We start from the raw sequence: 17,488 nt of genomic DNA, 5'->3' as shown, positions 1-17,488 counted from the left end.
ACTGAAAGGCTGCAATAAGACAGGATCCACTTATCCGTCCTCCCTGGGTTTGGGGATTTTTCCCAGGCCTAATGTAGCATCCCAGTGATTTCTATTATATGGATGGTATGTTTTCTGTCATTTAAAAATCGGGAAATTAGATTACTTAGTTTGCATCAGAAAAAGGAACAACAGTTAATTCTTCTCCTATAACTATCTGGCTGGAGAGAATAAATGAAATGCCTCGCATGTCAAACACATGCTTCCATATATAATAATAATAATAATAATAATAATAATAATAAAAAGATTTATGACGCCTAAATCGCAAACTGGATTCCATTTAATATTCTGATGGATTATTCATGGATGGACATGTCCCCTGGCTTTCCATTCATATTACATTTAGAGTAGAGACTAAAGAGTTTAAAGGTCACACCTCTCGATGCATTTAAGCCCACACGTTTATATCAAGTCAATCAGCACAGGGACAGCGCAGACTCTGCATGTCTCCATGAAATCTCTATCGCATACATCTTCGTGACAGCTTCACGGCCTCAGTAAAGTCAAGGGTTAACAGACTGCAGACTATAAAACGTTTAAAAACACTGAAAGGTAAAATACAACCTAGTTCTCTGTGTACAGTACCCAGGGGTGTAAGCAAAATGTCCGTTCTTTGTGCAAATGCTCTTTTCTCTTAAGGGTGATTTGCACATAGGGGCCTTCTATTAGTGCATTCACTTGCACTATTCCCTACTTGGTGACATTTTTACACTTTAGTCAGGCAACATGGGATTGACCTATTGACTAATTATCCAAATGGCCAGGGGGAACTCACACAGAGTTCATGTGGTGCTTCCATTAAATACGACTGAAAAGCTTGTTACTGAAAGGGTGTATATCTACTCTCTAGGCTAGAAAAGGTACGCTGCCCGGCCAAAAGAAAAAAAGGCAAACACTAATATTTCATCTGACTGCCTTTAGGTATGATTACAGTGCACAGTGTGCTGGCCAATTCATGTGGGAAAATGATTCCTCGTGCTCAAAGAACCACTTTTTCACAATCTGAGTCCTAGAATATGCCTGTGCTTTCAAAAAAATCCATTGCTATTATAACCTGGTCATGCATATTATAACCTAAGTCAACAGCTGACTATATTTTAGTGCCACATAATATTGCAGAGCTTAGACCTGACCCATTTTAGCAAACCCAGGCCACTGCCTCCAAAGGCTTGTGCAGTAGGCACTATGCATGATGGATGTATCACTATACAATATGCCTGTGCTTCTTTTCTTACCCTGCTACACCCATCACTCTGGAATAGGGTCAATCTGATGCCATCAGACCACATGACAAAGTGTAATGTAAATGTTCTCATCTCATTGTGTGACAACATGCTCTTAATTTCACAACATAGTTATGATTACTGTACACGTGTGTGAGTGTGTGTATGTGTGTGTGCCCTGCCTTGTGCCCTAAGTCTTCTGGGATAGGGTCCCGGCCTCTCGTGACCCTGAATACAGGGTAAAGCGGTATAGAAGATGAGTGAGTGAGTGAGAGTTATAATTAAAACATTTTTTTAACGTAATTTCACCAGAAGTTGAAGTGATCCTCAATTGTGGTCATTCCTTATCATTTTTCAACACATTTCTGCTATGAAGTTAATGTTCAGCACTATCCTTCAATTAACAAATGTGTTGAATAGGTCTTAACTAATCTTTTTATTTTTTTTTCTTTGCTTGATGCAGGCCGCTCTGAGACACTGATTTTTTTTTTTTGACAAGGCAGTGTATATATACTCAGCAAAAAAAGAAACGTCCTCTGTCTTTCAACTGTTTTTACTTTCAGTAAACTTAATGTGTAAATATTTGTATGAACACTAAAAGAGTCAACACCATAAGACATAAACAAAAAATGTTTCACAATGTGTCCCTGAATGAAGGGAGGCTCAAAATCAAAAGTACCAGTCAGTATCTGGTGTGGCCACCTGCTTGAAGTACTGCAGTGCATCTCCTCCTCATGGACTGCCTATTGCGGACAGTCTGAGCACTGATGGAGGGATTGTGTGTTCCTGGTGTGACTCGGGCAGTTGTTGTGGCCATCCTGTACCTGTCACGCAGGTGTGATATTAGGATGTACCGATCCTGTGCAGGTGTTGTTACACGTGGTCTTCCACTGCGAGGATGATCAGCTGTCCTTCCTGTCTCTCTGTAGCGCTGTCTTAGGCGTCTCACAGTGCGGACATGGCAATTTATTGCCCTAGCCACATCAGCAGTCCTCATGCCTCCCTGCAGCATGCCCAATGCACGTTCACGCAGATGAGCAGGGACCCTGGGCATCTTTCTTTGGGTGTTTTTCACAGTTGGTAGACAAGTCTCTTTAGTGTCCTGTGTTTTTTGAACTGTGACCTTAAATGCCTACTTTCTGTAAGCTGTTAAGGTCTTAACAACCATTCCACAGGTGCATGTTAATTAATTGATTATGGTTAATTGAACATACATGGAAAACATTGTTTAAACCCTTTACAATGAAGATCTGTAAAGTTATTTGGATTTTTACAACATTATTGTTGAAATACACAGTCCTGAAAAAGGGGCGTTTCTTTTTTTCGCTGAGTATTTTATATTGCCTGCACTAATCTCACACCGTCATGCAGCCACACTTTATGTAGTCCTGTGTACTGTGTTACTTTATTATGAGTTCCATCATAATCCTAGGGAAATTACATTTTGTTCCGATATATAGGTTATATAAAAACAGCAATAAAAACCGCATGAGGGGAACATAATCGACTTTTTTTTAGCCAGAAGTTCAAAACAATTCAGCTTAATAAACTCATTTACAGCACATGATCTAATTTTGATGGCGAACTCAATGTGGATGATTTAATTTTTAAGGTTTTCCCCCTGGTAGATTTTTACGTTTATACCAGCTGCCCCTGGGAAAGGGAATAAAAATTTGCCCAATTGGATTGGAGTCCAGCATGCCTTCTGGTGGCCCTGCAACTGGCATCCACTGGACACAATAAAATACTGGGAGAAGTAAAAAAAAAAAAAAAAAAATCTTTGCCATGTTCAGGATTTAAATGATAGATTTTCAGTTTTAGTTTTGTCGTCACTGTCTATACTGCTTTATCCTGTATACAGTGTCACACGAGGCCTGGACTCTATCCCAGGAGAGTTAAGGCACTTTATGCACAGTCCTTTGCAGGGCACACACATATTTATACACACAATTATACGGGGCAATTTGGGAACACCAGTTAGCATAATCTGCATATTTTTGGATGTGAGAAGAAAAATGGAGCACCTGGAGGGAACCCACCACGCATGGGGAGAACATACAAACTCTATACACACAGACCCAAGGCATAAATTGAACTCACGACTCTAAAGGTGCTAAGCGACAATGCTAACCACTAAGCCATCATACTGCCTACAATAAAATACTGTGGGGAAAAAATTATGCTTAAGTATGAAACATCTTTAAAAAAACATATTAGTGGCAGCAAAACAGCATAGGTCAAAGACAACTCAAAAATATATGTGCTTAAATAAAAGCCAATTGTGTGTTAACGAGGAGGCTCTAGACATCAAACTGTTAGGGGTTTCATTACACATACTGTATAACGTGGGCATTTTACTGGAATATGGGAATGACATCACAAAAATATGGAACTCTCAAAATGGGCACATTATTATTATTATTATTTAATGGCCAATCAAAACACACACACACAAAAAAAAAAAACCCAGGACAAAACATGATAATGTGTATCTTGTACTATTTCTTTGCTTGTGTGAACCATTTTTTAATTTTTTGCTCAGTCATGTTTGTATAGTTGGTTAAAATGAAATAAAATTCATCATATTGCCTAGGTTGTGTTGAAAAAAATGTCATTCTATAAAGCACAATCCTGAGCCCTATATGTATGTTTATTTAAAAAGGGCGGGGGCACAATGGCTAGAACGCGCTGTGTTTTAACGGCTACAATATACATAACTGATCTAGATATAATGCCATACTGCTTTCTTGAACGCTAACCTTAAATTGCACACGAGAAAGAGATCAATACGTTGCAGAGCCAATCTGATGCCAGGACTGTACCGCGGGGGCCAATAGGAAGAAGTAGACGATAAGTAGGCGTGTCCAGTGAGGAGCACGTTCGGTTGTGAGATGAGAGGAGATGCGGTTGGTGGAGGGGTGAGAGGCTCGCTACAGTAGAGCTGTAAATCAGACGGAGCTACAGTAACGGCACTGAAATTTCTGACCCTGTTGCGAGTATTTCTGGCGAGTGATACGAGCGAGCGATATCACTGCAGTCTCCCGTTTTGGGGAAGAGTTGTTGAGCGAGGACTACAGCAACGGATCGTTTACAAATAAAAAAAAATAAAAAGAGAGAGAGAGAGAGAGACAGAAAGAGAGAGAGACGAGCACACACACATTTGACTGGAAATGTCTGAAAACAAACCGAATGATGATCCGAAGTTGTCTACGACGGATAGAGTTATTAAATGTGAGTATCAAGCGCGCCATGCTAAAATGGCACACGGTTTTTTTTTTGTGCATAAAACAATAATAATAAAAAAAATATGGATATTTTAATGTATGCAAAAAAAAAAAAATCTATCCACGATGCAAAGTCGGGGTAATGGGTTGGGGTTTGGTAAAGAGACCAGTTGGCTGCTCAAGAGGGAAAAAAGGGTGTTAGCCGGCTGGAGTGGTGAAAGTAGGAAGTAAAGGTAGTTATTAGCGAGTTAGCAGAACGCCTCTCTGCTTTAGCGTTGGGTCCAGTCGTTGTATTTGTTCGTCATATTGTCACGACGTGTTGCTGTCCTGGGTTTAATATTTCCGCGTGTTTACTTTTGCGCCATACGGCGTTGTTTTAGCGAAGCGCGCGGTGAAGTGTGAACACACACACACACACACACACGCAGGGAGGCAGTACACCCAGGTGTTGCTCAATAGCTCTGTTATGCTGCGAGCATGCATAGTTGACTTTCACATGTCGGTTTTGCACAAATTCATGTCGTCGCTGCTGCTTGTGTAGGAACCCCCCCCCCCTCTTTCCCGAATATCCTGAATATTGTATTCGCTCTGTGTTGTGTGATTATTCAATTTATACCGTTAGTCCGCTCACTCAGTGGTGATGGGAATTCCGCTTCTTTTCACTGAGTCGAATCATTTGACTCGGAGTCGGTTCTTTCGGCTCCCAAACATTTCTCGTTCCAATTTATTTCTAAAAAAGACAACGTTTGCAATATCTTCAATACTGACAGATTTTTTTTTAATGCAATTTTATGCCATCTTTTAATTTTTTGCGTGTCTTTATGCTCGCTTCTACATTTTGCCCATGTTTTGCACAACTTATTGCTACTGGCTGAATTTCTTTTGGGATTAATAAAATACCAATTTATCTATCAATCTATGCATGCATCCATACATACGTACATACATGCATGCATGCATACATACATGCATGTATACGTCCACCCTTACTTACAAGCATTTCACCTGTACATACATCCATATGTCCATTCATACATACTGTACATATATACATGCATTCACCCATCCAATATCCTGATTCAGTCCTAGCACACAGGATGCATCCACCCATCCATACATGCATCCACCTATACATGCATACATCCATACATGCAGGCATACTAAAGCAACAACACAGGGTGTCATAAAAGTCTGTAATGATAGTAATGATCTTAACTTAATTTAGCCTGGGGACACATGAATGTGAAGCCCATGGTGTACCAGGAAAATACGGACACATTGAAATGCAATCGCATGAATAACCCCAGATTAACGCTATTTGGTCATGAGTGGGAGAAATGACTCCATGTGTTTTTGACAAAGAAGTGTCATTCGAATATGGCTCAAAATAGTCTTACTTTCCTCTATATACAGAGACTCTTGAAACAAATCTATTCGCCTGATTATAAAACTAGCAAAGCATTACAGACGTCTCTGCACTAATGTTACTGTCCCACATGCGACTCCCTACGAGTCATTAAGAAGATTTATTTCCATTTACCCTGGTCACTGATCACCTCCCTTGATGCACTCGACTACATGCAGTTTGCTGCAAGCCGGAGCGCAGGCGGATCCTCCCTGTCCTGCTGCCTCATACACACAGCCGAGAGTCGAACACATGACTCGCTGTTCACACTGTTAAAATGTGGTTGCCATGGAAACATTTTGATTAAGAGTAACATCACCAGTGTTGGAATCAAAAAAAGCAAAAGACAAAACAATTCAGCTCATGTGCATATAATATAATCTAAAATATTGTAGTAAAGTGCATGTATTTACAGTATATACATTTCAACCTGCTGACTAGTTCATGAAGGGTATACTATATAAGCAGTGATAGTACTAGTGATCGCCCCTAAAGCTGTTAAGAATTTTAGAAATAATTTAACTCAAAACTATAATTATGTAACCTCGAACTACTCCATTTAAGGTCCTTGCATCTAACAGGTTGTGTGATTACTCCTTTCTGGAACCCGTTTTTATACACTGACCAGCTCTGTGCACCTTACACTGACCAGTTTCCTCAAAACCTCTTAGCACCCTGGTTCCGCCAAGTTAAATACCAAAGTCTGCTGCCTTTCTTGCAGGCAAGCACTTCGAACACTGCTGTGATCCATTCCTTGGTCATGGGTTGTTGTATAAGTGCAACCTTCTCATATGAATTGATTGCTCTCATAAGAAAGCCCTCAGAGAGCCGATAAGTCTTTGACTCTCGTTCATTGGGCTGCGTCTCGTTAGGATGCTGCCGCGAAGAGCAATTTCCTCTGTTTGGCTGGTGGACGTGAGCGAAATGGTTTGGAGTGCCTTTGGAAGGACCCTGCGTTATAAATATTTCACGAGATCGTGGCAAAAGGTATCAGAGTAATGGGTGCAATGGCACAAAGTACTTTGCTCAGGGTGAATGGGGCTTGAAAGGGTGGAGATGCAAGAGAGGAAGGAAAGAAATGCTGCTTCCTTTCTCACCTCGTTAGATAGAGATTTGATGTAATGAGTTCCTGCAGTGACATATAGGATAAAATAGATGCAATTTTGTGTTTTTATTTTTTCTTCTTCAAGGAAATAATGCTAATATTAGGAGTATAGGAGACTTGTATAATTTGTTGTTGCACTTGATACTGTGATCTCCTGTAAAAACCAAAAGAGAAACCAAAGCATACATATTGGCGATGGGAATCACCAGGGACCAGGCGATAATATATTATCACAATACCCATGTGCTGATTCTATATATATATATATATATATATATATATATATATATATATATATATATATATATATATATATATATATAATAGATTTTTAGTTAGCAAATAAGTCGGATCACACTGTAATGCCAGCCAGAGTACAAATAGTTTATACACTACCTGTAGGATTATAGAGGAGCAGCAACATTTTACAATGCAAACTTGTATAAATTAAACTAATAATAATCACACGAAATACTAGCGATCCTCAACTGAATCTCGAATACATATAGTACTAGGAGGATTTAGAGATGGGGCAAAAAAAATAATAAAATGTTTCGCCACAGTAAAATGTTGCAGTTCCTTTATAATTCCTCAGGTGGTGCACTCTAAAGTATTCACACATTCAAAAGCAGCACAGCATCCTGTGGGCTAGGACTGAAACCGAATCAGGATATTTATAAAATGGTAATAGTTAGGGTAGGGCGATATACCGGTAGACACGGTTAACTGGTAGAAATTTGTCAACCGATAGAGATTTTGGTCTATTGTCTTAATCGCGGTTATGATCACGTGACGTTGCACGTTACGTAACCACGCAATACACATTCACTTCTATGTGAAGCCAAACACATCTAAAGTGGGACGAAACCGTGGCACCCGATTGAGCCGGCGTGGGCAGACCAAATATCCAGACTCAGTGGATCACGCAGCGTGGACCAACTTGAGCAGCACTGCTCGAATCACAAACCTGCTGATAGAAATAGACCGCGCCGACCATTAAAATATATTTTACCCCGCTGGGATGCACACGTCCAAACCAGGCAGGGCAAGGCGGAAACAATATTAAACAGTCCTGACATTTAAAATAAATTGTTTTTAAATAAAAAACAGTGGGTCGGGCTGCGCGAATAAACCAGATCATCTCTGCGCTATCCAGATAGTCGCGCTGCGCTGTCCACTGGGCCGCGCAGATATTTAGTTCAATCAGGTGCCACGGTTTCGTCCCTCTTTTGATGTGTTTGGCTTCACATACACTTCGACAATAGAAGAAGATGGTGCAGCAGCAGTGAGTTTGCTTACATGTGACAAAACCAACAACGAGGAGATTGTAAAGAAAAAAGTCGTCTGTGTTGTGGAATTGGTTTGGGTATAAGAAAAGTGATACGAATGAGACGAACGTGATTTGCAAGGTATCCAAGTGCACTGTTTTAACAAGTGGTGGAAACACGTCAAACCTTTTCTATCATCTGAAATCCAAGCATCCAAACGAATATGGCTAAAGTAAAAAAATGTGGCAAACCTCAGCAATGCACAGTTTAAATAAAATTAAAGTTTCTTTGTGTTTGAATTTTTATTTATGCATTTTCAAATACAAATTGCTATAATGTGATGTATATCGTTATCTAGAAAATTGCTTCTACCGTGATAGAAGATTTTGGTTATATCGGCCACCCCAGTGATAGTGGATACAAATCCAATCACACAGGTATTGCGATGATATCGTATCGGGTGATCTCTTGTTTTTCCCATCAGTTATAGGATTTTTAACTTGTACTGAAAACGCATTAATGTCAGCTGTTATTTCTGTTACAACTTGTGCAGTTAATGAGCAAAAAGGAGAAAAAAAAAGTTTTTTGAAAATGCTGTGTCATTGAATATTAGAATATTTATTCAGCTGCCTGAGATGCCTCTCATTTGTTTACCTGTCCTGCTCTCCTTGTATTTACAACATGGCTGGTCTGTTTCTAGCGCTATTCTGATATCTGGCTTTACCATGACTTCACTGTTTATAAATCGGTTTCCACTATATGCAGGCAAAACGCACCAAGTCATTCACCGCGCATCTTATTTTGCATAAAATTCCTTGTCATATGTAAAAGCTTGAGGCGTTTCAGGCGAAGCACAGAATTCAGAACTGATATAAAAATGTTACTTTTTCATTCAGTCTGACAGAGTCTCGCAGCGTAATACAAGACCGGAACGTTCAGCAGCATGTCTTTAGTTTTAAACGATTGTGCTTATGTGATTCCATGTTTTTTGAGTTTTTTTTTTCAGGCATTGCGCTGAAGTAAAGTCGCGCTGCTCATGCTAATGGGAGCTCTGTGCATTCAGAATAAACATCTGAGAGAAAGAATGCAACAGAGAAGCTGATGGACAGGTCGATGGACATGCTTAGTCCACAGGTGTGGCTGAGAACGAGCTGAAATGCATTTATTACATCTGCTATTCGTGGCTCTACAGAGGATTTTGCTGTTTGTGGAAAAGTGCAGATTACTGCGAGGAAGCTTGCTCTCAAAGGGTACCGTGAATTTGCGATGTTATTGAGCTCCGACACAAACAGATTAGGATTTAGTTTCGGTGTGGGCTTGGCTGTAAGAGTAGCGAAGCCTTTTGTGTCTTTTTCTTTCTTGCAGTTTTTTTAATTCTTGCTATAACTGCAATATTGTTCTGCAAAATTGGTAATGACTCCATAATGTAGGTAAATTTTAAGCTTCCCGAACAATTAGCTTCATTACTGAATCCAGACAATAGTTTCATATTTTGCATAGTTTGCGTAGTTCCGCCTAGCAATTTCTGCTCATTTGAAGGAAGGAGGTATTAAAAGCCATTTGCTTCTCATTTCTGTTCAAGTCCATGTGCCCAGTGGTGTGTGTGCGTGTGTGTGTGTGTGTGTGTGTGGGTTGGATGCCAGTGCTTTTGCTTTATGGGAACTTGCTTCATCGGAACTTAATTTGATCCAGGGACTTGAGGTGAAAATGCGACCAGATTAGACATGTTGGAAACGGACAGAAGTGATGTGTTAACATGGCTGACTAGCTGATGGCATGAGGTGGGTGGGGTTTGGCTGGTTATTGCTGCGCAGCTAGTGAAGCCAAGCCAGTATAATTGTGAAGCTTTGGGTGGCCCAAAAGAGCAAGCATTCACTGGAAAAGGAGTTACTGAAATAAAGTGGATGCATTTTGAATATAAAATGTGTTGTTGGTTTTGAACTTAAGCAGCGCTTCTAGTAAAGAGAGTCAGTTTTAATGACCATCATGGCATCACTGTGGGACAACGACTTTTCTTAAGGGGTGCAACGAAACACATCACGGTTTTTGGTTTATAGATTAGATTATTATTTTTTTATTTTATTTTTTTTTAAATCAGCAAAAAAATGGTGAAGACATCATTCCGCAATCCCTTTTATTAATTGTAAATATTAAAGAACACCTGAAGCAAGGAACACTTGTCAATCATTTTAAATTAAATAACATTCATGATTAAATAAATTTTCACCTATTAAATACTGTATTATTAAATTGAATGACGATATGAGCTATGTAGACATGAGGTATGTTTGTTTATTTATTATTTATCTTTAATGAAATGGACAGACTGTAATAATAGGAATAAAATCTTATTTTTGTCATTTAAAAAAAACAGACTAATTTTAGTGGAAGAAAGTATATCCGTATATAACTAGACTAACTACAATACGAGTTCAAGCTCAAATGTTTTTTTTTTTTTTTTTTTCTCCCCATAGTGGGAGTTTTTTTTTTTTTTTTTTTTTTTTACACTCCATAGTAGGAATTTTGTCTGTGTGATCTGGCAACCCTGACAATGAAGCACATGACGAAGAGAGAGTTTGAACAAAAATACAATAGATAAGTGTGAGTGATGATATAATTTGGAATGTAATGTAAAGTTATACAGCTGCGGTAAAATATAATTTTTCACTGTGGTGGTTAATCTTTGCGATTAATCCGCAGTTTACGTAAACGCCGAGTTATGAGGAACGTTCTGTACAGATCACTGATCAACACCATGATTTCCCATTATCTAAATAAATTGGGATTTAATTTTTTTTGTATACAGAGTGCATCAGAGTGCACGAGATGGCAAGATCAAACAGCCTGTGAGCTTTGTTTCCAATAACAGAAATGTATTTAGGTTGCTCTGACTGCTGTGCTTGAGTTCCAAGCCTTGATTTACAGCTGTTTCTATAGTAACGGCAGACCTAAGAGTTTACTGAACAGCTTACTGCTCCCTACATATACGTGTACCACACAGAACAAAACATAATGGCGTCTACACACGGTGTAAGTGCACTGTATAGCCAATATATGATCCTCAACCTGGTAGTTAGCGCACTTGAAGTTGAACGAATCTGGATTTTGCTAGTTATTCGTGTTACAGCTGACAAGGGTTTATCTTTGCAGGGATTTTAAACGAAGCATGAGATGCTATTATTATGGTCTTGGGGTAAATACTTGCTTATAGGCATATGAAGGGGTGTACATATTTATACAAGCATACTGCTAATACATTTCTGGATAAGATTTTATTTTGTATCAAAATGTAATATTTAAAAATATAAAATATATATTCATGATAAGTTCTACCATACAAACATATATAACGAATAATAGTTGATATGATTCGGTATCTATGCATCTTGCAAAATAAACTGCATTACTTGGAAAGCTAATGATATCCTAACCGTAAACATTCTCAACATTCTCTTGGGATATCTTTAGCTTTCTAAGTAATGCAGTTGAAAAAGTTCTGCACCTGACGACGTTTATGTTTGTGTTTGCGCTTTATGCCAAGTGCGATCATCTCCCCTGGTTTTACTTTCAATTCATCTCTCTTATGTCTCTCCTTTATTCACTGCCTACATTCAGGCTTGCTCTCGAACCCAAAAAACACAAGGTTTTTTCGGATAAAGCTCCAGCGAATTCTGCGGCCTGCCTGAATACCGCTGTGAAAGTTAAACACTTAAGGCTGATGTGAACAGATGAAGCTAGATAAGTCTCTGTTGTTGCTCATTTAAGTCAACTGGGATATATTGTGCTTTGTTGAAATACAGGACACTTTGTCAGGAAAATAATCTCTTAACTCGTAAGCCTTTAAAATATGTGCTTGTAGTGCAAGTAATGCTGAGCGATTATGATCTCAAATAAATATCAAGATTAATTGAACATTTTACTTTGATTATGATTAATGAACGATTATTTTGTTAGAGAGTTTTTGTTAGTTTTTTTTCCCTCATAGCCACTGCACAAGGTTTGTATAGTAAACCTGTATTCAATTACATTCAATTTTGTTAATTAAAACTGGAATATTTCTGCTTCCATGTTGCTTCAATGTCACAAGACTGGACAGGGTGGAGTCATGTAACTACAAATGTGGTAGTAATGGGGTTTTTAAAAGGACAGTATTTGAACACCATGATTAATACCTGTAAGGACTGTGCTTGAACCTTCAACTTTGTGAAAGAAATGTAATCAGAAAAAAAAAACATGAATGGAGATCTCTTAAACATAGATGCATTATAATAAGAATGCACAATGTGATGAGAACTCGCAGGATTGGGACTAAACACCTATGTAGCCATCAGAAAATCGCTTGCTAGTGAGATTAATCAAACAAAAAAAAAAACACTTAAATTTGCTATGGAGCATAAAGATCAGACTATCACACTATACCAGAGTGGTGGGTGTGTCAGGGTTAGAACGGTTTAGCCTCAGCAATGTTGTGTGGCAATAAAATGAAGTCAGCTGATGACCTGAATTTAATAAATAACCAGGGTAATCACATCTATTGAGGTTTTTATTTTCTGTTGTTGGCCTTCACCACGTCCTGTTACTTTCTGAGGTAAAAAAAACATGAGGCTGCGCACATGTGAAACTCCTTGGTCGTCCATTGCCAAGGGAACAACACACTTTCAATACATATGAGACAGGTGTCTACTGATCTTCCTTAAATCAGGTAATGGATCTAAAAATACATGTGCGGTTTAGAGTCAAGTTTCACGTCCGTCAATATTAAATCAGAGATACAAGGAACCGTGAGCAGAATGATGAAGCAGGAGAAAAAATTTCATATCAAAATAAAGAGCCCAAAGGTTCAAAAATTTAGCCTTTTGATTCCTGTAGTTTGCAGGTTCAAACATCAACTGATGGAAGTAGCCTTTAACAAACAACAGAATGTTTGGAAGTGTTGCAAGAAAGATAGAGACTTCCTTTGAAATTCTTTAGAAGTGCAGTTGGCCTTGTGTGTTGCACTGAGATGAGACTAAATATCAATCGTGGTGTGTTCATGTACACAATCCCCATTGCTTGGTGAAGAAATGGGATTGCATTTAAGGAAAAGCATCCACTGGATGAGCTGGACTGGATGAGTTTTGTAGCTGGTGAAAACATCAGTGTGTCCTGCTAAGCATCTAGATATTTCGGTTCGATAACTGATCACCTCTATCATCTCAATGTAGAATGTACAATAAACTGTAGTCCACATGTACAAATCTAAGACTGGTAATGAATTTAAAATGCCTTCTTCAGCATTATATCAGCAAGCACCGGTGGTTTACTCTCCCCTGCTGGCATAACAGAACTTTAATAGGTTTGATGCTCTTGGGAATTGTTTATGATCAACGGTTGGACAAATGAATCAATTCAATTAGTCAATAAAAACACGTCTTAATTACACATCTCTTCAGCCAAGCAGCAAGTATGACTGGCTTCATTCTCTCATCTTTGTCATCCCGACCCGAATAATCGCGTACGATTAAACTGCCAGTTCCTTTAAAGCTCAACTCGAATGACTCAGCAAGTCGAGCTTATTCAGTCTGTGAGGTCCGTTCGGAGACGCCAGGAAGCCATTGTCTGGATTTCATAGCGCAACAGTAGACGGGTAGCGTGTGACACTTGACTTATGAAGATGGGCACCGGATAAGCGAGAGAAGCCGGTGGCCCTGACACCGCCTGCTCCCTGCTGAGTCATTTTTAGAAACTTTGAAGTAACTCTACATACTTCAACCCGAAGCTTCAAGCCTCCCACTGTTTACTGTGGATTCAGGCGGCTTGTGTGTATGTCACGCCTGTGCCCACTCACTCACACCCTTTGTTTTTTTTGTTTTTTTCTTGCTGTCAAAACTACTCAGAAAAGGTCTTTTCTTCCTCATGAACAGAACCAAATAAGTTTTTCAGTTGGATTTAACTCCAAAACCTGGCTAATTGGGGTGTGAGAGCCATATAAGCTGTATTTTTATAGGTTTCCAAAATCAAAATGGGTGTTTTGTCCAAAAAAAATGTTATGTCCAAAAAAAACCCCTACACATAAAGGTTTGAAGATGTTTTTAGTTTAGAAGAATAAATGAAATGATTATAATGATGACTGTAGCTATATCCTAGCAAAACGTTGGACACAAGTTTGGATTTATTTTTCTGCATCCTAGAACAATACTGAATTTTTTTATTTTTACTCTTAAATAAAACATATCGTATTAGGTCATTTAGGTAATAACAGTAGTGAGTTGTTATTTTAAGAGATGACGGTCAGCTGTTCTGAAATAGTTCTTGCAAGACCAGATTTGTCCAGTGCATTTGCAAAACCCATCAAACAACCATGATGAAACTAGATCTCATGAAAACCATCCCAGGAGAGCAAGACCAAAAACTTACCCCTGCTGCAAAGGAGATTTTTATTTAGAGTTACCAGCCTCAGAAATCACCAATTCACAGCACCCCAGATTAGAGCAGTTATAAAGGCTTTACAGATCATGAGTAGCAGATGCATATCAACAGTAACTGTTTAAAGGAAATTATTGCATATTGTGGATGTCTTCAGCATTGTTTTACAATGTAGAAAGAAACAGAAATCAGGAAAGACCATAGAATTAGAAGAATGGTCCAGACTTTTGACGCGTCCAATCCTGACCTACTCCCAGAGGTGCAATTGAAGAATGATTATTCTAGGCTTTATATTTATTTATATTATAATATAATATAATATTTATTTATTTATTTTTTATTTTTTATTTTTTCTGTGATGTTGGTCTTCTAGCACTTTATAATTTGGTTGAGGGAGGCAAAGGTGCCATTTAATCTGATTTATTCCTCGTTTTTCTTTAACTAAGAGGAAACATGATTCTGTCGTCATACACCATAAAAGATTCTCTATCAGCAAGAGTAAGTAAAAGCTGCACTAATGGAGTTTTCACAATTGGGCCCGGGTTTGTTACAGAGAATATTTGACCCCAAAGTCTGATCCGTTTTGTTCAGTGAGGAGGTAGGTGCATTCTGCCGTCTGTAGTATGTACATTGGCTGGTGGGGAGGGGGAAGCAATCATTCCTGGGCACTGTACAACTCAATCGTGCGTAATATGAAAGCGTTCTATGTTGCTGTCGGGTGTGTTTAGATTTGGCATGAGTGTGGTGTATGTCAATGCTGTTGGCTGTCATAAAATGCAGTCAAGCACTTTAACATGACATCACTCTGACTAAGGAGCCATTTAAAAGTACAGCTATAGTTTGTTAGATGTAACTGTTTCTAAACGTTGTGTGAATCTGGGAGAAGGGGTATTTTACAAGACGGTCTCTCAACATGCCGCGGCGCACCACGCTCGGGTGTGGAGGGTGGCGAGAGCTAATCTGCTCAGACCACCATCACTTGCGTCGACGAGAAACGCGACATCGACTCCTGAAAGGAGAAGACTGTTTCCTCAGCATCAACACTACTACTGTGCTTTAAAGCCAGTAGAATAGAAGAAGACTCTCTCAGACAGACATGCTGAATAAAATCACACACTACACTGTGCGTCTGACTAATGCAGAAAACCCCAGAGATCTCTCAGTTCGACCACAAGCAGCAGTGGATGAGAAACCACGCTGAATGCACTGGTGTTGCGAAACGGTGCAGTATACACGCCTCTCTCACTCCTGAGCAGCCCGGTGCATAGCAGAAAACACTCCTGACCTCAGATGGAATTAGTGAGGAGTTTCCTGGAGGCACTGCATGACCAGCGTAGGAGGGTTTCAGGCAGAGGAGCTAGAGTCCATCTGTTCAGCCTGGCGCAGGGAGAGCTGCAGTGTGTACACAACTACGTACTGTATGTATGTACACGAGCACACTGAACGCACACTGCTAACAACACACTTTTAGTGTCTGTGGTTTCTCACCAGATTTATATTTTTTCTGTGCATGGTAGCCCACAAGATACTGTGTGTGTGTACATAAGCATAACTGTGCATTTTTATTTGGGGGCGAAAAGTTGTTTGCTTGTTGTGACATGGAAAAAAATTAAAAAATATATATTTTCCTGATAAAGGAAGTGTATGTGTGGTCACATAGGTCACTATGACATGCTGTTTACCCATGTTAAGAATGCTTGTTTTAGTTTAAAAGCATGGTCATTTTATGACCATACATTTTTAATTAGATTTTTTTTTTAAGGTTGGGGTACTAATGGGTAGAGTTTATACAGTGGCCTGTACGTTTGGCAGGTGCCCTTATCCAGAGTGACTTATATTTATCTCAGAGGGTTAAGTGCCTTGCACCCAACCTTGGGGACCTGGTGGTGCTGAGGTTTGAACCTGGAACCTTCTGGACCATAGTCCAATGCCTTAACCACCGAGCTAGCCCTGCCCAGGTAGCTCAGTCTAGTCTTTTAAAAAAGGCTGTAAGTTCGTAAATGATGATCCCGACCACAGTCGTTATCTGTGCTTCGATGTTGGAAGCATAACTGCATAGAGCTGCATGATGCTTCTTCTGAGAACGTCTCCTTTCAAAAACATCCTGCATATTCAACATATAACTAGGGGATTTAAAGCAAGATCTTGTGTAGCATTGACACACACACTCTTTTATACGTTCCTTTTGTTTTTGTAGTAATTGTGACTTCAATATTCAATTCAGGCAACATGGCGCATCATTACCGCCTCACTGCTTCAGGGTCCCTGGTTCAATTCTGAGCTCGGGGGAACTTTTGTGTGTTCTTGCATGACATTTTGTGTGACATTTTAATATTCAGTCATTGTTTCTTTCATAAACTCTTGATTTGCAGATCTTCAGCTCTTCGCAGAGGCTACGTAGTTCACAATCTGTGTTCATTAGTTAAAGCGAATAAAGAGGGACAGCAGTGCTCTGTGTAATCAACAGCATACTTGAATCGAATTGTGCTGAAAACCCAAATCGTGTTCATGAATCTGCCTGCTGCTGAATTGTATTTTGTTAATGTGCAGTTTAGTGGTTTATTGCAGGTTCTTTTTCCTCCCTTATCCCTCCTCATATCCCCAGCTCTAATATTGTTGCCATGCCATCAGTGGACCGCACTTCCACTGTTTGTTCAGGTGACTTTTTAAATTTGCCAAGCCATTAACGCTGCTACAAATTGAACTTGCACCTTGCACCTTTGCCAGATCTGCAGCAAGAGAGAACGTAAAAAGACGACTGGCTAGTTTCTGTGTTTACCATACACCATTATTGGATTAGGTTTATTTGCTGGTTT

At 39.3% G+C, this 17,488-nt stretch overlaps 1 protein-coding gene across 4 annotated transcripts in view; it reads left to right on the top strand.

The window, feature by feature from the left end:
• Positions 1-4,167: 4,167 nt before the first annotated feature.
• LOC128506827 (protein phosphatase 3 catalytic subunit alpha) overlaps positions 4,168-17,488 on the top strand; it is a 101,086-nt gene continuing 87,765 nt past the window's right edge. For all 4 annotated transcript variants that reach the window (XM_053477665.1, XM_053477536.1, XM_053477598.1 and 1 more), the window contains exon 1: positions 4,168-4,496. In XM_053477665.1, coding sequence (XP_053333640.1) covers positions 4,436-4,496 — 61 coding nt within the window. In that variant the 5' untranslated portion in view covers positions 4,168-4,435. The remainder of the gene's footprint in view (positions 4,497-17,488) is intronic.

The sequence above is a fragment of the Clarias gariepinus genome, chromosome 1, assembly GCF_024256425.1.
Source record: "Clarias gariepinus isolate MV-2021 ecotype Netherlands chromosome 1, CGAR_prim_01v2, whole genome shotgun sequence".
Lineage (NCBI taxonomy): Eukaryota > Metazoa > Chordata > Actinopteri > Siluriformes > Clariidae > Clarias > Clarias gariepinus.
This window is presented reverse-complemented; position numbering and strand designations above follow the sequence as displayed.